The sequence below is a fragment of the Apis cerana genome, linkage group LG13 (genome assembly GCF_029169275.1).
Source record: "Apis cerana isolate GH-2021 linkage group LG13, AcerK_1.0, whole genome shotgun sequence".
Taxonomy (NCBI): domain Eukaryota; kingdom Metazoa; phylum Arthropoda; class Insecta; order Hymenoptera; family Apidae; genus Apis; species Apis cerana.
In genome coordinates this window covers 10,368,695-10,394,155 of record NC_083864.1, presented here as the reverse complement: position 1 = coordinate 10,394,155, position 25,461 = coordinate 10,368,695, and the positions used below count along the sequence as shown (strand labels likewise).

General features: G+C 33.0%; 2 protein-coding genes and 1 long non-coding RNA gene across 7 annotated transcripts in view; 1 reads left to right on the top strand and 2 right to left on the bottom strand.

Annotated features, from left to right (window-relative positions):
* Positions 1-11,606, top strand: part of LOC108003989 (uncharacterized) — an 80,515-nt gene extending 68,909 nt beyond the window's left edge. The window contains exons 7-8 of one of the 2 annotated variants that reach the window (XR_009832523.1): positions 1,024-1,225; positions 9,625-11,606. The gene's annotated coding sequence lies outside the window, so the exon portion shown is untranslated. The remainder of the gene's footprint in view (positions 1-1,023; positions 1,226-9,624) is intronic. The other variant, XM_062084192.1, reaches the window with a different exon arrangement.
* On the bottom strand, positions 6,382-7,128 carry LOC133667225 (uncharacterized). Its single transcript, XR_009832524.1, has 2 exons — positions 6,620-7,128; positions 6,382-6,540 (listed from the first exon to the last, which is right to left on the bottom strand). It is a non-coding gene; the product is annotated as an uncharacterized LOC133667225 (long non-coding RNA).
* A 1,142-nt stretch (positions 11,607-12,748) lies between the features above and the next one.
* LOC108004060 (potassium voltage-gated channel protein Shaw-like) lies at positions 12,749-25,253 on the bottom strand. 4 transcript variants are annotated; one of them, XM_028669836.2, is made up of 7 exons: positions 24,174-25,253; positions 22,994-23,368; positions 20,021-20,428; positions 17,172-17,459; positions 15,530-15,739; positions 14,201-14,371; positions 12,749-13,025 (listed from the first exon to the last, which is right to left on the bottom strand). In XM_028669836.2, exons 2-7 carry the CDS (start codon positions 23,288-23,290, stop codon positions 12,810-12,812), a joined length of 1,590 nt encoding a protein of 529 aa, XP_028525637.1. In that variant the 5' UTR covers positions 23,291-23,368; positions 24,174-25,253; the 3' UTR covers positions 12,749-12,809. The 4 variants fall into 4 exon arrangements, with proteins under 4 accessions (XP_028525637.1, XP_016922213.1, XP_061940121.1 ...); XM_017066724.3 differs by having other exon boundaries at positions 24,449-24,595; XM_062084137.1 differs by having other exon boundaries at positions 12,749-12,943; positions 24,449-24,595.
* Between the last annotated feature and the right edge of the window lie 208 nt (positions 25,254-25,461).

Genomic DNA, 25,461 nt, shown 5'->3' with positions numbered 1-25,461 from the left:
ATCCATAGAAAATTCTGTTTATCTTACATTTAATATTATTTCTTCGAGAAATTGTTATTAACGTTTCGATATGAATATTCTATTTATAAAAAAAAGATTTATCTAATTAAATATTGTAATTAATCAACAATACCATAATTATTTCGAGAATTATGGAGCATTAGTGAATAAAGAATCAACGAACAATCGTTTGTTTGATCCATTTAACAAAGGATTTCAGTATTTTAATTGAACCTTTTGTAATATTTTCATGGTATCTACTTCCCTAGAAGACGGATAATAATATTGCTTTCCCGGTATTAAAAAATATAACAACGGAAAGACAAATTATGTTATTTGCTTAAAATCCCCTGTAACATTCCAGTATTTCGTGTTTACGGCTTTATGGTATAGCATAAATATCATTTTCAAAGGAACAATAATAATAACGTTATCTTTCTAGAAATGATTAACTAATATTTTTCTCCTATCCTTTCTTGAAGTCATAAAATAATGAAAGAATAATGGTACGAAAGATAAATATAATGTAATTAATTCAATTAATAAAATATCGTATTTATTTTATAATAAAAAAATGCATAACAAACAAAATATAATAAAATTTTATGATACAGCATTCTCGCTGCATTGAAAGTTTTATAAACAAACTTTCTGTATATACGATGAGCCGTACGTAGGATGTACAAGGTGTACTGCTATCAAACTGTAATATCGAGTAACATATTGTTCTCTGCGCAAAAAAAGAAAAAAGAAAATAAATTGAAAATTCAAAATAAAATTTTCTTTGAATATCGAGAAAATTAATATTGGAAATCTATCTCACACTACTCAATTTTATTCTACATTTATAAATATAAATAATATCATACTTTATCCGTTTATTTATTATCAATACGAGTATTCATTGATTTACAGATTTTAAGTTAATCGAATTAAGTCGGAATTAAATAGAAACAAATTTTTCTAAATTTTTAAGTATCAGCTTTAATTAAAATTGTATTTCTCGTTTAAAATTTATTTCAGACATCCCAGTATGTGTAAACTTTCGAACCAAAATTAATCTACGGATAAAATTAAATCGAAAGGTTAATTAATTCCTGCATGCCTAGCGGTTCCAGCTGGTTGAAGACATTCAACGTCGATGTCATCATTTCGGAAGAGATAGTCGTGTAGAGGAGGGTGACGATCGTATTCAAGGGAGAGAAATTGAAACGTCCCTGACAAAGTACGTAATTTACCCATAATACCTACTTTATATTCATTGTAGTAATTATACGTTTGATGTATAATTATCTCACACGATTTTCCATTTATATAGCGATCAATTTTCAAATATCGTTTCGTTAATTTAAAAAAAAAGTAATCAATTGTCGAAATGAAAATATCGTATTGAAGAAATATCTGAGCAATTTCAGGATAATTTCAAACAAAGGATGAAATATCAATCGATTAAAAAAGTTGCTTCGATTAATTAGCATCACGACTCGAAAGATAATTACAAGCTTCTTATCAAGAGATAACGTGTCTAAAAAAATTGAAAAAAAAAATTATGTAAAATTAGGTTAAATATAGCGATCAATTTTCAAATATCGTTTCGTTAATTTAAAAAAAAAGTAATCAATTGTCGAAATGAAGATATCGTATTGAAGAAATATCTGAGCAATTTCAGGATAATTTCAAACAAAGGATGAAATATCAATCGATTAAAAAAGTTGCTTCGATTAATTAGCATCACGACTCGAAAGATAATTACAAGGTTCTTATCAAGAGATAACGTGTCTAAAAAAATTGAAAGAAAAAATTATGTAAAATTAGGTTAAATAACATAATACATAGTTATTTATGGAAAATTATTCACAATCTAGGCACGGCAATCTTCATCGGAAAAATAAAAATCATCCAACGGTAATATCTCCATTCTTTCCCTTCTCCTCCCCTCCCTATTATTCGAGTCGTTATTTCATCCCTTTTTGACCTCTCTCACCCTTCTCCACCATCCCTTCTCTCCTTCAACGAGGCGTCAACGTCTTAAAGGGGCTGCTGTGAGTAAGGCTTGCCCGATGACGAGAGCGACAACGATCGATTCACGAGGCTCTTTTCGTATTAAATCCAGAAAGACGGGAAATAAAGCTTTGCGCTTGCGAAATAAACCTTTCGTGCTTATTGCTCGCCACGTTTCCAAGTCTATCCAGAAGCAAGGATCGAAATAATGGAGCCAGCCTCGTGAATTGTATTTACACGCGTATGTGCACGATTAGATTACAGAATTCTTGCATATCTCGAATTTATTATTTTATTATTTTATTAATATTTTCGAGAGTCCTATTGTTACATCGATCGATGCCGCTTTTCTCTTTTTTAAAATAATTTTACACGTAAATATAAACCGATTAAAATTAAATTCAAATATTTCACGGTGGAATTTTTTGATCTCTTTGGTTTTCATAAGGGTTTGTAAAAATGAGGAAATTTGTGTGCAGTGGTAATAGAGAATTAATTCAGGTTTTTTTTTTTTTTTTTTTGCTAGTCTAGGATAGAAAATTTCAAAGAAACAGATAGTACGAAAGAGATAGTACAAGAAAGATACTTCAATAAGATAATTCGATATGATTCGAAACGAGAAAGGTAGGAACGGTACTGTTTCACGTTACAGCATTGTTGTTCCTTCCTTCTTCTGAGAATAAAAAGATATTCAATGTCCAATCTCAGAAATTTTGCTCGTACTTTCTTCTCTCATTGTCCATTTTGCACAGTCCATTGGATATTTTTCGTGTTCTTATCGGCAACAATTCCAGAATTCTTGTAATCGTAAATATTCTGTATATTTGTTTCCAGAAAATTTCGCTTCGAGAGAATATAGAACTTTGTTCTGCATAATTTATTCTTTCTCCTCACTTATTCTTGATTCAATCTTCTTTGTATTTTTAATCCTTCGCACAAAAAATGTTTGTTCTTATCCTTAATTATATAATTTACAAATGAATATTTAAACAAATATTTGGAGTAAAAAATTGTAAAAAATCAAAAATGAATATTGCAAATAAATTCAAATATTAATATTAATCGTACACGAACTCGATGCATAAAGCCTTTATATAATAAAAATGCACTTGTCATTAATTTAAAATAAATAAATCCGAATGTTGAACTCCTTTTAATAAAATCTTTTATTAATTCAGAATAAAATTATTCCTCGTAATAATTGAATTCTTTTTTACCCAATGATTTGCTGATATTCGCATTGTCTCTTATATTTTTGATTATTTTTCTTATACGCTTTTCATGATTTATATACTTTTTGTGTGTATGCGTTATAAAATTGGCTAAGATAGGTAATTCCGCGGAAACTTATTGCCCTTTTTCGAATCGATCAGTGATAGAATAGGCGTGTTGTGCCTTATGGCTCGAGGCCAGTAGGGGTTCGGAAACCAAGAAGGTCCGGATTGAATTTAGGCCAGCCCGAAAGTGATTTGGCGTAGAAGACACGAAGTGAATTCCTATTGTATTTAATATTTCTTTACAGATAAGAAGAATCGATAAAATTTAATTTTGTCAAATTATGGACACCGTGTTGTTATTAAATATAATAAGAGATTTGTATATACATAAAATTAATCGAATAACGATAATAATAGTTTGAAAAAAATGTATATATATATATATCTAGGATGTACAAAATTTATTTCTTGGAAGCACGTGGCGAATATGAAAAGTAAACGAATCTCTTCAGTCGAGTTCGAATATGGTTCAGTCTACCGTCTTATTACGTCCACATCAGGTTACTTTCCTTAATTTGATGTTGCTGCTAGAATTCTGAAAGCGTGCTCTTAGCGCTGTTAAGGTACTTCTGAGTGGAATCTCTCCCCCCCCTTCCGAAAAAAGGAAAGAAAAAAGAGTGAAAGCATACGGAGAATGGTTCCTTCGTACATCATCACATTTAATCCGACTTCTGTGTACAAGGCAAATATTATGACTTCAGATTACATTTAAACTATCTTTTCCTTCCTTGCCAAATTGTAAATTTGAGCATTTCTATTGCAAACATAGCAAGTTGATTTGCAATCTACATAAGTGTATAATATTTTGTTGGAAATAAAACTTGAAGCTTCAGATATTGTTAAACAAAATGAAACGACAATAATTTATAAATTAAAAAACAATAATTAAAAAATGGTAAACAATTTTTATTTTTATTTATACATGAAATAATCATTATAAAATTCTATTTATTTGTATATACGCTTTTAATAAATAATATCTTGAACATTACTTACATTAAATATTATTTCAAACGTAGGCCATAATTATTGACAATCGGCCCGATCAATAGTACCGATTACGACCGTTAGATGACTCCAACGCCATTGCGTTCTCGTTACAATTATCTACGCTATGCAAATATAATTACCGAGTTGAAGAAGTGATTTTTAGCCGATTCTTCTTGTATTAGAACAGCTACGAATTTTTCTGAATTTTCAATAATCGAAATCGAATCATCATCATCATTGATCCTTCCTTATGCAAATAATTATAATTATTTTTAATAAAAATAATTAATGTAAATAGAATTGATTTTAATAAAAATCAAAATGCTTTTTTCGAAATTCTTTTATCTGATCGTATAATTTTCAAATAATTGAAAGAAATAACGAATCGGTATTATTTTAAATATTATTTTAAACATTCTCAGCATTGGTATCCGATCGAAAGTTTCAATTTCAGTGATTTTTGGCTATCTTACAGCTATTTCCCTGATGTTAGAATATCAATTCACAAATGATTGAAATCTTGCCAAAGTGTATTTCTTTCTTTAGGCTTCTTTTTATATAGGATACAGATCCTGCAATTTTAATAACAGATTTCTAATAGAAGTTTGAAAATATTACTATATCACCATGGACGAAATAAAAGGCCTTCCAATAATCGATTGATATTTTATTGATCGATTGTAAGGACGTCGAGATACGACATAGATCGAATAACGATGTAAACGATGTAATGATCATGAAAATGACCTGCAAATATAATATCGGAAAAATATTTGAAAATTAGAAATTGAACCTTAATTTTTAAAATCAACTATTTTTTGAAATGAAATAACAACCAATAATTTGTATAATAAGCTCCAGTTAAAAGCCACGAATATCAAATTAACTCAGAGTTTATTAACCTTCTCTTATATCGTGGAAAGAACCATTTTTGGTTTTACATATGGCGCCAAATTGCTACGCCGCAATTCTAAAGCAATATACCGTATGCGTCACGTTAGGCATCGTGACAACCAATATGCTTCTGTTCTACTTCATCGAGAATATTGCACGTGGGTATTATGGTTTCATAAGATAGCATCGATATCACTGTACAATTACACGTTTATAATAACATATGCACGTGTTTGCATAACGCAATTGCATTCTATATCCAGCTTTGTTACGTCGATTTTGATAGCTTATTAATCGTGTTAGGACGACAGCTAACGAATTAACGTCACTCGTTTTTTTTTTTTGATCATGAATTTCAAAAGCAAAATATGTCGAGAAAAGTTGTGTACACTTTTATCGTTATGTAACCATTTTTATTACAATTAAGTAATTATTTTCACAGGTTATTATATTTGCAGAATTCGAATTAAAAGAAGACTTTTATGTTATAATAATTGGTTTTAGAATACATTTCGATGCAACGCTTTTTCTTCAAAATTTCTTCAAAATATTTGTTATTAACTTTGTAAGATTTTTATTCGATCTTGTCGATTTTTTTGCCTTCTTAATTTTTCTGTATTTCTTTATATAGAAAATTTATAACGAGCATTATACATTTTTAGAAAATTAATATTTGTAAAATTTTGATTTGAATTATTTGATTTGTAAAATTAATATTTGGCTTTGCTCTCTGTAATCCAAACAAATTAGATGTCATCGTTCGTTCGTTTCAAAATTAGCACATCATATATTACATATTGTATTGTTTGTTTATTTGAAGAGTAAGATTGCAAGAGAACACGTAGCGTTTATTGTTTCAAATATATAAATGAAATATGAATTTTTTTTTTGATGCGGAGATATTTCAAATTAAACAAAAAGAAAGAAATTTTACAATGTTTTTTTTTTGAGATCGAGGCTAAATAAAATTTTTTTTTTAAAACTGTTGGAAAAATATATTCAGTTTTTGTAACCTTTCAATCTATTATTGTCAGAACATTGCGAAACGGATTAAACAAATACCAATTATTTACTATTTTCGAAAAGAAGTACAATTTTTGTCTTCTGCACGATATTATATAATATTTCAAGTTCGTATTTTTTTATTTTTACAAAAGGCAACGAAACAACACATTTTGATAAAATAATTATTAAAAAATTACACATATAACAGATATATATATATATATATATATTAACAGTCTTATTCATATATTTACATCGTTAATTTAATATCAAAGTTCATCTAAAAATAATCCCTCCAATGGCACACTACGTGTTAAGCAGATTATTCTATTTTAAGCTCCATTAAATTGATATTATGGAAGAGTTAATATCACTAAAACAAAAAAAATAATCAATTAAAGATTAATCCAAGGTACACGTGATCGAAACTGTGACCTTTAATTAAAACGCACGCGAAACGTTTCCAATGCCGTGAACCACGCATTCGAAGCTTAATTCGGCCTAAAACCGCGCCCGATCGTCGCAGAATTCGATCCCCATTTCGGTGTCACGCTTCGTTCCTCGCCTTCGAATCGTGTTCAATACCGGTAATGCACGATACGCAGCGTGGATACGTATGGAAATCGGCCGAACTCGTCGATAAGTCAACCGATGGACCTGTGCCGCGGTTACAGACGATTACCGATAACCAGCCGACTAGTCGGTGCGCGACAATCTACGACACGGAACGGCGAGTTTAATCGATTACGATCTGACAACGTTGCCCGCATCTTTGTCGCTCTCGCGCGCGAAAAATTCCGCGAATTTTTCGGATTTTCATGACCAGCCGAACGAATCGAATGGAACTATTAACGTTATTTGCTCGATGGAGGTCTGTTCGTTTATTTCGAGATGTATCGTATATGCTATTGCTTTTTGCCAGTGAATTTTCCACGTTTTAAAATTGCCATGCTACGTTCCACGTCTGAAAACGTGGAATTACGATTAATTATAATAATTAATCGTTATATGTGGTGAATTATTAAGATAGGATACTTTTCATCAGAATGAATCTCAAATATACTTCTTTTTTGTTTGTTATTGTCTGTTGATAATTATAATGGTATCATAACGATATATTAAATTAAATTAAACAACGCCTCTGTTAGGAGCGTGACTTTGGTATTAAGTAATCATCAGAGTCGATGGAGACCTGGCAAGGTGATTCACAAGGGTTAACAAGGGTTTCAGGCTCAAAGGCATCAATCTCGTCCACTGATTGATGTATCTAACTACGGATTTATGACATGCCATTATTATTGACTGTCCAGAATGCCTGGTTATTCATCTGCGTGTCTGCACGTCTGCGGTCATAAAGCAAGACTCCAGACTCTTCTTCCGACAATTAGAAAGATTAGAAGCGCACAACGAATCATTAAACGCGATATTGACGTCGAATCAAATTTAAACGAAAAAGTTTCAACAATTAAATTTATTATTTTGACAAAGATGACCCTGTACATTTTCCAGTACAATTTGGAATTTGGAAACAATCATGTAAGATCCCGCTACGCATTAGTTTCTCTCTTCATCGCGGAATTAATTTAAGGGAGATAATCGAAAACTGTTTTACAAATAATTTTTTTGCAAGTTCATCCGAGTGTACGCTCGATAATTATTTAAAAAAATTTTATGCTTCGTGCAAAGCGATTATTCTCTCCTTCTCGAAAAAATTTTTTTTCGTGCACTGGATAAGGATTATCGTTGCTTCGTCAGAGATTATTATTCATCAGGTGGATGATCGTGCAAGATTTTTTATCAAAATAATTTCAATTGTAAATTCGTACACTCGACACGAATTCAGAGGGCTAGAGAGACGATTCGAGTCCGATTTCTAAGAGGAATTTTAACTACAATTTCAACTACGATGTTGCTTTGTTGATTTTCGTTCCTTCTTTCTTTCTTTCCTTTTTGTTACCAGAGATCCAACCGCGACGTTTGATGCATTCACCGCGCCGCTAGGCGCGACTTTCTTCTATATACTTGAGAATTCCGAATGTACCGCGTTTTTATCTTGGAATTCTTTGCGGCCAATGGCGTATAAAATGAATGCTTGGAGGTTTTCTGCTCTGTCATACGGTTATTCATACGCTGTTGCGGTTTCCAATCCTATATTCCGCTCTTTAAGTATTCATACGGAAACTTTGCGATACGTCGTGCAATTTGTCGTGCGTGAAAAATGATGGGAAAAAATTTTGTTTGTTGTTGGATAGAGGAATTTTGTAAAATGCAGAAAAGCAGGGACAATTTCTTCTTTACCTATTTGTCTCGTTTTCTTTTAATCGTTCGTTTGATTCGTTCGACTCTTTGTTATTTAACCCCAAGCTCCAACGATACGAGCTTTTCAAAAGCGGAAGATTCAATAACGCTTGTTGTTGCTTATTGCCTACAGATAGATTTGATTTATAGGAAACGTGTAATTACAATCGTTTCACTTGTCTGCCCGCGGATGCCTTGAAATTACGCCTCTTGTTAAATCGATATCTTCTGACAGAAACAAGCGACAGTTAGTTTGCTCCTGTCGTCGAGCATACGTGATGCTCGTGAGGATACAATGATGCTCTTGATTGATCACGCAACGGGTTCTTGGGTCGGATTATCAACACAAATTTACTATATTCGGCGAATATCCCTTAAATTCCAACAGGGAGACACGTCCACTTGGGATTATATTTCGAGATTAAACTTTTTGAAACTTTATGACGTATTTTACTTTATGACGTTTTGTTTTTCCAAGCGGTAAAATGCATTTCTCGGAAAGAAGTCGAAGGAAGTCGTTTAAAAGATGTTGAACTCGGAGGAAAGAGGGTAGAAGAAAAGATGAAAAACGTATTTTTGACGTATCGAAACTGAACATAAAATTTAATGTCAAGGCATCGATGAATGAAATTTAATTTGCAGGAAGGAAAAAACAAATGCGATTCAAACACATTCCTGTAAAAAACTATAATTACATATTAAAATGTAAAACGTGTAATGTAAATGTAAATTGTAAAAACAATCACGTATCAATTATTATCTCAAGATCAATCTGAAAAAAATAGACCAATTATTTTATCTTTTAGATTGTTAAATTCACTCGTTGGAATTTGAATTTATACATCAATTTCCTTATTTATAATTTTAAATTTAATTAATTCAACATTTATTGCAACGATATTTTGATTTCGCGACATTATTTGAGAAATAACGTTTCAAGGTTTTCTTTTTATTACTAATTTTTTAAAATGTAGAACAATTTTATATTATTATTTATTATTGATATTCTTTGTATGTTTTTTTTTTCATTTCCCAGTTTCTCCTAACATTGAAATCGATACATTATACAACCACCAAAAGATTCCCCCCATTCAACCGCGTGATCAATTCCCCAGACAGAATTAAAAAGAAATATGGAGCAAGAGCAATCTGTTCGCAGGAGGTTAAAGACGAGAGCCGTCGACCACTCTGCGATTCACCTTCGTGGCTCTGAAAGAAAAGAAAGCAAGGGGTATATATCGAGATTCGTCTTTGAATCCCTTTCTTTCCACTTCCCCCTTGTCCTTGCGATTCATCTGGAAACGCACGGTGACAGACGGTGACGCGACGAGAAGAAGAAGAAGATAAACCCGCTTTGGAATAGGGGAGGCGCGATGGCGGACGTTCCAGAGGCTGCTGGAGGCTCTGTGACGGGACACGGAGCGGGCGAATGAAGGGTGGAAAAGAAGAAAGTAACTGGAAGAGGACGTAAGGAGAGTCTGGAAGCTTTGGAGGCGGGTGGGAGCTACGTTTTACTCGGGCATCATGTTAGAAGAGGTACAAAGGTGTATCCGGAGGGCCTGTGACGGTGGCCAAAGGGCGAAGAAGGGATCTATCTCTCTCTCTCTCTTTTCTTTCGCCTTCTCTTTCCCCGAGCAAACTGTCCCCTACCGGTAGCGATGGGATTAAGCGCGTACGATATCGATCAATGATATCGAGTCGTTAAGGTATTTCGCAGTAACGATTTAAGCGAAGGTGAAAAGCATATCGTTTATATAGGGAGTAAAACGAGCGTAAATTTATAAGGAAAAAATTAAAAGTTCGATGTATAGCTGTAGGAAGATATAATTTGAAAAGTAGCAATGATAAAACTTGTTCCGAAAAGGTTTACAGGAATATATAAGAAACGGTTGAGTTTTAAATGAAACGAATTTCGAGTGTATTTTGGATTTGATTTGATTTTTTTTTTGGATTCACATATTGAACTCGATCCCATCACTACCTACCGGTCGATGCCTCACGCTTGCGCCCTGAAACCGCACCCGCATCTGCCTTGCGAGACCCCTCTGATTCTACCCGAGTTCTTCTCTTTTCTCTTCTTTTTTTGAATCGGTGATTAAAGTTCCACTCCACTTTCGTTCTTCGTCTTATGCCTTTTCTACATCTATTTTTTTCTTTTTTGATTCTTTCGCTTTCTTTTTCTTTTTTTTTTCTCCCCTTCCCCTCTTTGCTTTCTTTCTACTCTCATTCTTCCGTAGTTTTTGTTCTTTCCGTTTTCTCTTTGCGGCCAGGGGTTGGAGAACTCTGAGGGCGCATAGCAAGTGCTTCCCATTGGCGGAGAGGGCACATTGCACACCGATTCTTTCTTGACAAATTTTCTGGGATCGTGGAATTTTTAGAGATTTGGAAATTATGATAATTCTCTGTTACTGTTGGGTAGAATGGAAAGGAATGTAGAAATTTTTTTTGGCATTTATGGCTTCTCCCTCTTTCTTTCTTTCTAATAGTAAATTATTTTCTGTAATAATATTCAGATTTTTAAAATTTGAAGTTACAGCAACAAGAATTTTTATTATTTTGATTCTTTTAAATTATATAAACTTATAATTGGTAATATTGTATTAAATAAATTCTTTATTTCTTTTTATTTTTAATGATTTATAGATTTCTCTTTTATAATAATGGTAAACACATTTTTTAAAAACTTTTAAAAAAGAATACGTCAAAATCAAAATCAAAATTGTACATTATACTATTACGTCGAAAAGAAATATGTCAATTTAATTTTATTTAAAAAATAGACAAAAGAAAGAAAAGCCATGTTCAAAAGATACTTTTCCCCAATTTTCTATTAATTTTTCCCTTTCTGGAATAATCGAATTACAAAAGTCCTTTTGGAATTCTTTCACTTCACCTTTAAATATTCAAAATGAAGGAACAGTGACGCATTTGCGAAAACTCTGTAGCTGTATATCTTCGGGTATAAATAAAGCATCGTGCAGACTCTCTGCAGACTAAACACACAGATATGTACGTACATACCGATTTGTAATTCTCGTCCATCGAACGATTAAAATTAAAATCACGATATATCTCTCGCTCTGTTCTCATATAATTAACCGTTTCTCGAAAGTTTGAAATAAATGCATCGATTTTATTTCGTACATGTATCTCTTTTATTCCTCTTCGCAACGTGGCCTATCCCTATCCTGACATTTCGATTTTCTACGTATAATCTAATTTTATCAGCACAATACTTTAAAAATATTTTTAAACTCGTAAATTTAAAGACTACGCGAAGTAACAACGAAAATAAACTATTTTTATACCCTGTATATGTAAATCCAAGATACATAAATGAATATTTCATATCCGACATCGTGTTATTATTATTTCAAACTTTTAAAAATATAGTTTACGATTTTTCGAAGAGAAAAGAAAAATCTTCTATCAAAATATACGTAATCGATAATAATACGAGTCGAGTTAGGTTAGGTTAGAATTGAATAAAATAACATCGCCTTCCATTCATTTTCAAGCGCCCTCTATAATCAACTCCACGAAAATAAAATTCGCTCACTGTAGAAACAATGTTTCACGAAATTGTTCAAAGATGTCTATACCTCTCACATGCGAGCAAAATAACACCTAAGAAAGTGTTAGGTTAAGAAGAAGAAAACGAAGAAAATCCAACTATTAGTGATAAATGAAAATTGGTTGCAAACGAACGAAGCAAGGAGTGAAAACTTTTCTTTATGGGGAAGATAATTCCAAGGAATTAAGTGAAACACAAACAATGATCCCTGTCGAATTGAACCTCGTTATGTACGGGAATAATTGCACGTTGGCCATTGTTCCAACTCCTCCTCTCACCTACTTTCATTTTTATTCGAACACGATTGATCACTCACCCATTCGGTAAATAGGTCGGTTATATAGAGAGAAAGAGATGTACACATATATATACACGAACGGCTATATCACGTCTTTCGACGACATCTGTTACTTTAACCGCGCGGTTCTAATTCTGATCAACTCCTCCTCCTCATTGATTCTGCCGGGGTTACCGCGGGATTAACGACGATCGTTTCACCGATAATATTTTCATAGACGGTGTTTGCCTGACATCGACACGTTTCGCGTGTCATTCACCATCTCTTCTCGACTAATCTCTCTGGTGATATCATTTCAATCGATAATTATTATTCGAAATAATTGCTCGTTTTCCAATAAACGATTTGAAAGAGAAAGGAGAAATTTATCGTGGAGGGGAATTGAATTTTTATGAATGAAAAGTTTGATAATTGATAATTGATCATGAAAATTTCTTTTTATTCGATTCGTTTTGATTTTTATTACATCGTTTCAGGGACGATGGGGCAAGTGTACGTCTTTACAGTTCCTCGTGAAAGAGTTACCCCTTTTCCTCCCCTCCTCCTGGAGCACGTCATCCATGGCTTCGTCGACTGTTTTCCCATTTTTCACGGGATTGTTGCTAGCTAGGAGAGGAGAATCCACTCTGTCAGAATTTATGCTTCCTCCGACGGTGGACTCTCGTGGTAAATTTATCATGATATTAGGCTGTATAAAAAGAAGAAGTACGAAAAGAAGAAAAAAGGGTGAACAATGTGGAACAAGCTCAATTAGTATGCAACAATAGAGATATTATATCGAGCAATTCAATAAGCAAAAGTTTTCTTCATTCCATATACGTATATATATATATATATATATATAAATAAATAAACGATCTATGTATTTTTCGATACATTTTATTATAAAATGATAGTAATAATGATTTTTTTAGTCGAGTTTTTCAGAAAAACATGCATTACATATTTTTATCATGATGGTTTTTAATTAATATTTATCTTATTAACATCGTTAAGATTAATAATAAAAAAACGTAATCAATCAATTGGTTGTATAACCGGTTCAACAATTCTCAACTATAGATGGATTTAATGGGCAAAACTTTTTAGATTAACTTCTTCTGTTTCATTGCAGAGAACAAGATTATCGCTAAGGAAGATTAATCGAATGCTATAGATCATCTTTTTATGGATTAAGATTATGGTGACCGATAATAAAATATTCTGGCATCTGGAAAATCATAAGCCAATCAAAGTTCGAGTACTTGATTAATTAATCAAAAATGTTAAAAACTCAGAGAAGAGAAATGTATCAACTTTAGAAATTTTAATTATCCAAATCTAAGATCTATTTATTAGATAGATTTTAACGATCTTAAAAATAGTTGTTTTGATCGAATCGACTTAAAAAAAAAAATGATTTCGAATTTCGAAATCTCTCAAATCTTCAACCTATTCCTAATCTTTTTGTGCCTTGAAAAACGCGTAAAAAATCTGAGTTATTAAAAATCCACACTCTGACATTTTAATCCAAGTTAACGCATATTTTTATTTAACATTTTCGCTTATGCTGCTCTTACATTTTACATTTTGAATTCTCTGCTTGCGAGAAGCACGTTCATTTCTTAGCGAGTGCTACTTTCAACATCTGACTAGATTCTCATAAATTGTAAGAGGGATATTTCGTTTTCCTCGCAGGAATAACTAACGTGTCAATGTTTTTTGACTTGAAAATTTATTAATATGGAATTAATCAAAAAAGAGAAAATTCGATTAATTTTAATATCGGTTCTAAACAACATGTATCAAATGAACGAGCGTACGTGTTAAAGGGGATACACACAAGAATGAGTAAATTCAAAATTGTGCGAATTTTTAATTTACCTGTAAATTTAAAACATTTTCTAATCCGATGGTTGGCGGCCTCGATCTCAACGACCTGGAAACGAGCTGAAATTGAATATCGTTGGCATCCCGATAACTCAAACATCTCGATCGTCTTGGCACCTCCGCCGGTAAAATTCTTCGTTTTTGTTTCGGCAATTTGCTACGAGCCTGTGACAAATAGTGCGTACATTTATTCTTCTTTATTACTTTAAAGTTTTTTTCCTATCACATTTCTCCTTCCACCAACTCTATCAACACGCTTCTCTCTCTCTCTCTCTCTCTCGCATTCATCATTCCCTTATAAGTATCCGCAAATATCTCGCGGAGAAGATTCGCGAAACGGGCAGAAATAATAGGCATGCAAGCTGGAAACCTTTAATTTTCACGATGTTTCCCGAAAAACTTTGGAAACGGTTGGCAAACTTTCGAGCTTCCTTAAACTCATAGCCCCGGCCTGATCTTCGCTCCAACGAAACGTTTAATAGAGAACTTCGAAATGCACGATTCGTATATCGTCTGATCCTTTTAAATATGTATAAAATTATAGAATTAATAACAATACGAATTAATAGGAAAAACGTTTTCCTTCCTTTCTTGCATAAACCGACGAGGATCAACTTTCGTTCAAATCATTAATATTATCGTGATACGATTAAGAGTATTATTCCGAACAATGATCGAGAAATGGCCACGTTGCGCAACGAGGCAGAATATTTCGTTGTCGATTAATTGGATGGCGCCACTGGCCGCTCGTCTCTCCCCTCCACATTCGTTTCGAATATTCGTCGGGTATCCCAGCGCCGCTTGAACGGTGTCGCATGAAAAATTGACACCCGGGCCCGGGCCGGGAGAAACTTCTTTACTCCGTGGAAAACTTTCAAATTGGCTGGTGAAAAGTGCAAAAGTTTACATGTTGCCCGGCTGAATGGATTTCCGCTTCCGTATTCCCACGGTGAACGCGTTATTCACCGCGTATACGTACTCGCCTGGGCGGCTTAATCCGATGAGAGGAAAAAAAAAAATGAAAGAAAAGGGGAAGAAGAGGAATCTTTGCGCGCGTCCCCTTTCCGTTAACGTCGCTTCGAGAAAAAAAATCTCCAACGCGTTTATTTAAATATCGTATCGCCGTGAAAAAGGAGATTTATTTAATATTGGCGTTTCTCTTCGGTCGTCCATTGTATCGTGATCCAATTATTAGTTATTTCGTAGCGATTATTTTAATATTTAATATTTAATATTTAATGGTTTGACAATTCGACAATGGAAGATTTCTGTTTTTTTTTTTTGGGGAGGTTGAAAAGAAAAGAAAAGAAACGAGATGCAAACCTGTGTGTGGGAATAAAACATGGAGAAGTTGCTGACGATAACAGGAACCGGAAGAGCGATGGCTAAAACGCCTGCAATAGCGCACAATCCCCCTATGAACATTCCGGGAAAGGTTTTTGGTGTCATGTCGCCGTAACCAACTGTCGTCATGGTCACCAAAGCCCACCAGAGACCTTGTGGTATGCTGTCGAAATCGTTATGCGGGTTTTCCTGCGAGCATAGGCGTATCATACGTCATTTTAAGATTTATGGATTCGAGCAGTGGTTAGAATTTTATAATTGTAATATTGGAAATTTTATACGCACCCATTGGAGTATGTATTAATTTTTATGGAATTGATTGAAAAAGGAAAAGGGTTTATAATTCTTTAAAAAAAAAATTATATATAGAAACTTCTTCTTTGAATATATTTGAAATATATTTCGATATTATTTTTATCAAAAAAAATAAATATACGCGTGATTTCGTTCTTTTTTTTTTTTTTATATATCCATTAATCTTTTGTCGTAAAATATTTCCATCCATTTTTACACAAATTTCTTGCGCGGATAAATTTCAAACAATTCCTATAAATTTTTATTTTTAATACAACGAAAATTATTATACTTGTAATTTTCTTCCAATTCGATATTTTAACAATTTTAACGATTTACGACATTGGCAATATTTCCTTTCGATATATTAATTTTATAAAAATCGGTTATTTACATCGAGGGGAGGGGATAGTTGTTTATTATCAATGAAAATAGCTGGTATGGTAATCTATTACGTTTATTCAATGGAATTCCAATAATCCGACATACCAGGGAATATCAAATTATCAAACATATTAAAATATTGGGCTGCGCGATACGGTAAAAAATGAGAAGAATGATACAAAAATCAATCGCGCTTGTAACAAACGTACAATAAGCTAAAAAAGGGAAACGTGTTTGTAAGAAGAATAATACTTCTCGTATCTTTTCGTTCGATGAACAAACACACGATAAACGTTTCCATTCAATTTTAAGATGATGCAAATGCGGAAATGAGATAAAGTAACAATCGCGATCGATCGGTGGGTGACAAAACTTTATATGATACAATATTCAAATGTTTCAGACTTGCGTATAATTAATTTCACAGACCAAATAATCGCGTGCAAATATTATCTTTTCACCTCTTTTATCCATCGAACAAAACCGTTTCCAAAACGAAAAATAATGTTCGAAAATAATAATGACGATTATGCTTCGACAAATCGTCATACGACGAATTATCGGTCTTCTACTCAACCTGTTTCCGATCGATTCGCTCTTTTTTTTTTATTAAAAATTAACATTTTTCATAGCTACTCGAAGAATTCTAAGCGGAGGCAACTTTTTCCAAAAAAAAAAAAAAAAAAGAAAAGAAAAGAAAAAAGAAAATCGATCTTCCTCTTCAGGAGACAAGCTTTTCTCTGTACTCTGTACTTTCTCCTTCCTTTACAGAAAAAGTAAAGAAACAACAGCTTTTCCAATTACGACGAGTTCCATCACAGAAATCTTGCACCCGATCTATTGCTCCTCGCAAGTGTAAGCACTGAGAGACAGAGACAGAGACAGAGACAAAGCAGAGTCAAACAGAGAGAGAAGGAGAGAGAGAGAGAGAAGTATAACTTACTTGAAGGCGCTCAGCGTAGAAGATGAGGCTTGCAAACAAGACTATCCCAAGGACGAGGAAGAAAACCAGCAAAGCGAGCTCCTTGGCGGAAGCTTTGAAAGTGTGGATCAGAATTCTGAGACCTGGCGAGTGTCTCGTCAGCTTGAAGAGGCGCAGGACCCGGGCTATCGACAGTATCTCGAGATACAGGCTGGATTTGGTGAGGAACTCGGTGTAGAAGCTGAGCGTGGCGGCCAAGTCTATCGCGTTCAATGGCGACATAGCGAATCTCTTCAGGCTTGGGCTTACCTGCAACCCATATATAGAGGATTATGAGACGGATTGATAAATTGGTTTCGATTGAAATTTAGCTCGACGGTTTAAGGAAAGGATTTTCATCTTTCTTGTCCCATTTTATTTTTAGATAGAATTACAGGAAGATGAGAAGAATGCGTCGAACTTTTTCTGAACTTTTGCTGGAAAAAAAGAAGTCATCACGTTCCAAACGTCTTCGACGCCCGCCGTGAACATTAAAAATCCATTCTTCGTCAGAAGATAAGAAGGTGTTTCGAGATTGCTGCGAAATCATTGCGTGGAAATTTTATTTTCGAGCGGTTGTTTTAAAATCGAAACGAGAAATAAGCGAAAGGGAGGTTCAACACGCGACTCTTGAAAGATCAGATTCGTAATGTGATTCATGTTTCGCGTGATACGTTTGGTAATCGAGGCGGTATTGATTTTTTTCCGAAAACGAACGTGGAGAAATTCCAACGACGTGGACGAAGATCGGCGAAAGATTTTTCACTTGAAACCCTGCATAAATCATACGTAGATACTCGCGGTGATCGATCGGCCAATTATCGAATCCCCATTTACCACACGGTGGAACTTCAATTGCTATGAATTAATAGAGAGATATTATCGCCCGGACGAGGAAAAATTTTCGAGGGAAATTCGCCGATTATGCCTTATTATGCTCGATATTAACGAGATGAAACGAGTTGTACGATATTTTCGGACAGATCCTTCAATTTTACTAATTTGCGCGAATCTTCTTTGAATGAAAATTAACGACTCTTAAATTTCCAATTTTTCAACCAATTTAAGAATCTAATAATTTTAAATTGATACAAAAGATTACAATTGAGTGGAGATTGAAAATTACGATTAACAATTTTTCATACACGATGTATCTATCTCTCACGATGTCGTTCTCGCGAATTTTTTTTTTTTTTAAGACAACGAATATATTCGAACAGATGGTATAATGATGCTGCGAGGATAATGTTTTTGAGAGAAAAATTTGTATATTTAAAAGCAATTTGACGTGGTTGAAGTGTCAACGTGGTCTTGAGATTTGAGACGATATTCTCGAGCCGTGCTAGTCCCAACGACAATCAGCATCATCCAACCTGAAAAGAATTATTACAAACATTAAATTTTTGGAAAGCAGTGGCGTAGCCCCTCAGTTTCGTTCTAAGGATTTTTCTTAGATTGAGGTGTCAATCAGGGGGCTGGTCCACGGTGTTATACATTGTTTGTATCTCACCAAAGATTCGTGATTTTGCAATATGAACATAGAAAGGGTTTTAGAAAGTACGAGCCATTTTGGAGAATTTTTTAAACTTTAGAAACTTTTTTAAATCTTTTGAACCTTTGGAATTTTCTAAATTCCTAAACTGTCAGAACCTTTCCAATCTTTTGAATCTTTAGAATTCTTAGAATATTTCGAACCTTTGAACTTCCAGAATTTTTTGAATTTTTTCAACCTTTAGAACTTTCAGAACGCTTTGAACCTTTTCAACTTTTGGAACTTTCTAAATTCCTAAATTGTCAGAAACTTTCCAATCTTTTGAATCTTTAGAATTCTTAGAATATTTCGAACCTTTGAACTTCCAGAACTTTTTAAACCTTTTCAACCTTTAGAACTTTCAGAACATTTTGAACTTTTCAATCTTTAAAACTTTCTAAACTCTTAAACTGTCAGAACCTTTCCAATCTTTTAAATCTTTTGAACTCTTAGAATATTTTTCTTAGAACCTTTGAAACTTTCTGAACTTTTTGAAACTTTTTGAATCTTCTGAACCTTTCGAATTTCCTAAACTTCTGAACTTTCAGAATCTTTTCAATCTTTTGAAACTTTCAGAACTTTTCGAACTTTTTAAATCTTCAAAATTTTAGCAACCTTTTTAATCTTTAGAACCCTTTGAACTTAGAAATTTTCCTTGTAATTTCGAACTTTAGAACATCGTGAATTCAGAGATAAACGTAAAGCTTCATTTGCATATGAATTTTACTTTTGATCTTACGTCTTAGAACTCGTAATAATAGCAAACTTTGTAACAAATTAATTTTATTACTACATACCATCCCTCCAGGAACGAGACAAAATTTCCCAAATACTTTCTCCAACCACCATAAATGTTCCCTTTCCTCGATCCATGCTCATTATTCAGTTTCAAACTGTTTTATCAAGAAACAAAGCCGTCAGCCCACTAATTTATCTCTGTTTAGCAACCTAATCCTAAAATTAACTTGTTATACCGAAACGTATAAATTTGTTCACTGTCATAACCGTGCACAAAAACTGTTCTTTGTCCCAGTAGCATTGTGTTGGCGAACCACTTTTGCCACTGCGCTTGAAAAGGACACTGTAATTACTTGCTCCGTCATGTCGCTCGTCCTTAAGGACACGTAAAATGACAAAGAAAACTCGCACAAAATCCATTCTCTCCAATCCACCAAAACTTCGTTCAATCGAACGAGCCATAAACCAATCGATCGAATCATCACCTCGAAAAATTACTTTCCAATCTTTTATTACTATATTTAAAATTTGTCAAACCCAATCCAATCGCAGAGCAACGTACCAAGCATCGAAGGGTGATCTCGAGGGTGAACCACGCGTTGCACGCGTGCTCCACGTAAAAGAGCAGGGGGTAAGAACGAAGATCGTCGTCGTCGTCCCTCGATTGCTTCCTGTGGCTCTTGAGGCAAAAGCACAGCACCGAGAGGCAGATGAAAAGTATCGACACGCACGCCACGCACTTGGCAGCGAAGGACGAGTACGGCTCGTCGAACAGTGCCCACACCCGCGCCCGCGACCTTTGCCACCTCGTCAACCTTGCCCCCTTCCCGTTCTCCTCGTCGAAGCCGAAAAGTCGCGCGATCTGCTCCTCGCTCAGCCTCTCACCCTCCACGTCCAATTTGTCGAGGATCGCCAAAGTCGCTTGAGTGTCCCTGTGTCTGCTGTACGTGCTCCAACAGCATGGCTCCACCTGGAACCCGGAATTACGGGGTCTCAGCCGCCGAGTTTATACTCGAAATTAATAGAGAAACTGCTCTCGCATTGCGGTATAGGTGAATATGGACGATATCGCGAGCAACATGGAATATAATGGTGAATTAACATGCCAGAAATTTACTTTACCCACACCGAACGTTAATTTTAATTTTAACGAGTTCATTTCCAAGGAGAGGAGAGAGTAAGTAGATTAAAAATTTCTTCTTCTCTTTTGTTTATTTCGCAAATTTATTGTTTAAGTATCGGTAAATTTCAATTGTTCTTTTCTTTTTTTTTTTTTTTTTTTGGTTGCTATAGAATTATTATCGTTTATTAACGTTGTCTTAATTGGCACGGATAGATTCCCTCGGGACTTGCGGGGAAAAAAGAGGATTTGGACGAAGACGGGAAGGTTAATTGATATTGATTGCGTCATTAATTAAGCAACGGAACGCAAACGGGTAAGTGAAAAACGCAGTTCTCATATTTATTATTTGTACGTATCTCTTTTTCTTTTCAAACGCTCGAAAACGTTTGATCGATTAATTATATGATTCGAATTAAGAAAAAACGGAATAAGATTTATTTCGTTTTTCGATTGAAAAATTATCGATATTTTTCGAGTACCGTTGCCTCTTCGAGTAGAGATGAAACGTAATTCCAAATATTTGGGGAAAGAGGATGCAATAATATGAATAAAGGAAATAAATCGTTCGCGCAAGTAAATTTCGAAGAAGAATAAAAAGAAACGTTTGTTCGTGCATGAGTTATTTTTTTAATCCAACTTTTGAAATATATTAAGGAAGATAGCAGAAATTTATTGAAATTATAATCATCCGTACATAATAAAATTCTTAATGAAATTTTTCATGACGAGGATATAGAGATATTTTGGAATAATAATTCCGATGAAAACTCGATATTTTCCAAGAATGTTCGATTACGCGAGATACGTAAATAACGTGGATACGGCGTTGGAGAAATATTTAATAGAATATAATCAGAACGTTGATAAAGTTTCGCGTGTACTAAACTAAAGATAAACGGAGGATAACTCATCATCGTCCTACAAAAGCCATCGATTTAATTTAATTAATGCGTTATTCGCGACATAAATGAATATTAAACGGAATAAATTTATTTTCATATCTAATTACAATTTATGGAAATTGTTCAACTTTGGACAATGTTTTGTCATTTATGTTCTCATAAAATTATATCCCTTTGTAATGAGAACGCTGGATCGATGTTTGCACGCACGCACGATGATCATCGTATTGAACAAAATAAGAGAAAATAAATTTAATTTTAAAAAATTAAAAAATATTCCATAAAAATTAAGAATTAACCGTAATTATCCTTTAAACAATCGAACTTTACGTCTATTATAAGATTATCGGAGGAAAATTGAAATCTAAATTGAAAAAGGAATCTTGACATTATATATATATATATATATAGGTAAAAATTTCAATCAACAAATTTATTAATTGAAAATTGAATTAATCGATCGTTCATCAAACTCGAAAAGCAGCATTATTTCATAACCGATATATTCGGCGTAACATTGATTACCTGTCCATTTCCTGGATACACAGCCACGAATACAAATGTATGTTTTGCTACCATGGAAAACGTCTCGTTCAAAATGCAGAAACCGTGGAACCGCCATCGAGCTAACAGATCGGAAATGTTTGCTCTAGGACAGCTCGTATTACACAAACACCTATTCTTGTCTTTGATTTTGCATTCAGATTCGCTATATATTTAAGCTGCTGCCAATTGTCCAATAAATGCCAAATCTTTTTCATCGATCAAATCGTCTGATGTGCGATAATAACAATTTTCTTCTTTTTCTTCTTCTTCTTCTTCTATTTTTTTGAAAACAGAATTATTATATGTTTCAATGTACGAAAGAATTTCATATAAAAATAGATATGTAGAGTGAGGCTAATTCTGCACGTGCAGAATATAAAATCGAGAAGGAAGAGCAACAACCGTCCTGTCTTCGTTATATTTCTTAGCCTCGCTCTATTTTTATCTTGCTTTATCCAACGCAAACTTTATCAATTACTTTCACAAATGAATCTCTATCGATCGTTTCTTATATTTATCTCCGTCTTCAAAATCGTAATCCCCCAAGGATATTTTATAAATTAACGAATAAGAATAATCAAATAATCAAATTCAAAATTTCGACTTTCTCGAAATATTTATACATATTTTCGACCTTTGAGTACCACGACAAATATAAAATAATAAGTTGAGAATTTCGAATAGAGCTACTTTAAGTAATTACTTAAAATGCTCGAATAATATTTATTCGCATTCCATTATATTAGACCTGTTTTTCCTGTTTTTATAACCTCGCCATTATAATTATTTCCAATTATTATTTTGTCCATCGCTATATCAAAAAATTTTTTTTGTGCATCGATTCGTTCATATTTTCTCTACTTTTTTTCTTTTTTTTTTCCCATCTCTTCGATACAAGTGTATCGTCTACGGATTTCCACAAAGCAGAGTCGTTTCATGGTCGAGATAAAAGGTAATTGCAAACCTGATTAGAGTCCAGACCCCAGAAGTCGAGTTCCTCCTCGAAAAGTGGCCCGCAGACATCTGTTGGATAATGAAGTTTTCCCGTACGATAGTAATTCAATACTTGGGCGAAGACGCCTGGATGTCGGTCGTAAAAGTACTCGTTCAAAACAGGGTCGTAATTGACCAGTGCCTCGGTTAAACGCGACAGCCTGGTCGCTGGTATTTTTCTCAGTGTGGATTTGTAAGTCTCGTGGCGTACACCGCCAACATTCAGGATCACATGGTCGTTCCATCTGCCGTCATCCAGTTTCCTCATTCCTTCTCGATTCTCGTGGATCGCATGGTACAGGGAAATGCTCGAATGATAACTCCCAACTCTCTTCGATGGTAACAGCTGTGCGTGAAATAATGATTTTAATGAAACGATACGTACAAACTATTTTCTCGATAACTTGTTTAACTATTTTTCATAAATAATATTTAAATGATATTTATGAAACGGCCAATTGTGTTCAAAATTGTCCTATAAAAGTTTTGGAAAATGTTTCTTTGAAACTTGATCGGTTCAGAATTTTTTTTGAATAAAAATATCTCTTGCCGGATTGGATTAATTCTTTATTGAGAATTCACGTGAAAATCGATTGGAGAAATTAAAAATAAGAATTATTTCACGAGAAAATACGTAGCATTGTCGATTGTGCAATTTAAACGAAGATACGTTATATTGTTTTAATAGGTACAATTTGTATTTCTCTTTGAAGAAAATCTTTATTTCTTTCGAGAAATAATATTTTTTAAAGAAATAAATTCTTCTTTGAAAAATTCTCTATTGATTATTGATTACTCTATTGATTAAACCGATATAATTGGTATAAGATCAAAATCGTTTCTTTTTTTTCCCAAACTTTTCCAAAAATTTAGTCTATTTTCTACGTAACAAAATATATATACGCACGCGACACAAAGAATGTAGGATATTTATATAATATATTCGAAAGATATTTTTATTTTTGGAACTTAAATTTCTTGCTATTTGCTCAAATATTTTATGGAAATAAGTGATTAATTTTAAGAAATAATTATTTCATTTTTACTTTAATATTATAATTAAAATAATAATATTTAAAATTCAAATTTTGTACACTTGTAAAGAAAAAAATATAGATAAGTTTAAAACAATATTACTCTAATATTATTACATTTTGACAAAATCCTTGTTACACAAACACATTTTATCAATAAAAATCACATTTTCATCATCAGACACCGATAATAATATACGAATGTAGAATTATATTTCCACAAAATTTAATCAATAAGATATAAAATAATAATCTTTACATATAATTTATTTATTATATGCATATATTATTTCATTTCTCGATCACATTTTTGCTTTAATAAGCGTAAAATTTTATAACACACTCGAGAAATAATTTAATCGAAATTAGAAAAATATATATTCACTTCGCACCTCGACACGATACCGATGGAGAGAATATTGACGATTCTCCGCGGTCGAAGAACACGGAGAGGAATAACCGAACAGCACGAGTTCTATAAATTCGACTCTGTTTATTTATGTGGCCAACCGCGAACGTTCGTGTTACCATCGAATCGCGGACCGACGAAATCGATCCATTCCGGATACGGAGATGGAAAATATTTGCTTTCCCATCAAAGAGTCGTTCATCCTTCATTCATATGAAGATTAAATGTTAATGTGCACATTTCATGGTATAGTAAAATATCGTTTTAACTACAATCATAGAAGAAGTATAGAATATACTTAAAATTCAATGCATTTTTTTTATTCATTATCTTTATTATTATTAAGATATCACTTTCAATATTGTGAATTTATATTTATAATACGTATAAATTATTACGAAACAGATAATTGAAATTTTAAAATATTGAAGAAGGATTCGACAAATGATATGAATCCTGGATAGAAGATTTTTAGAATAATTAGATTTCGAAATTTGTCTCTAATTCTATTGTTCTTGAACCAATCCTATAATTTAAATTCTCTCGTTATCTCTAAGTAATGTTTTGCATTAAAATGTTACATTAAATGTTGCATTAAAATATCGAGATATTTTATATTATATTTACATTATTATATTTTGCAAAATAGAACATGAATTTCATATTTTTTACATTAAAGATTATTAAATTATAGATATAAAGATATATGATAGTCTCGAATTTTGAATGAAATAAATATAGACAAAGAAAATAAATAGAAGAATGAAGTATATTCAAATAAAAATTCATAGCTCTTTAGTTAATTTTTGTTAAAATATTTCATTAAAGAAACTCTTGAGATAATTTTTAATTTATATTCTGTTTTATCGTGTAGATATGTTAAGATATGTTAATTTCACGATTTCTATTTGATTTTTGAAACTTATTTGTATAAACTAAATGTATATTTTTTTAATTATAGTTTAAAAAATTGAGCCTTATTTTTTAACAAGATAT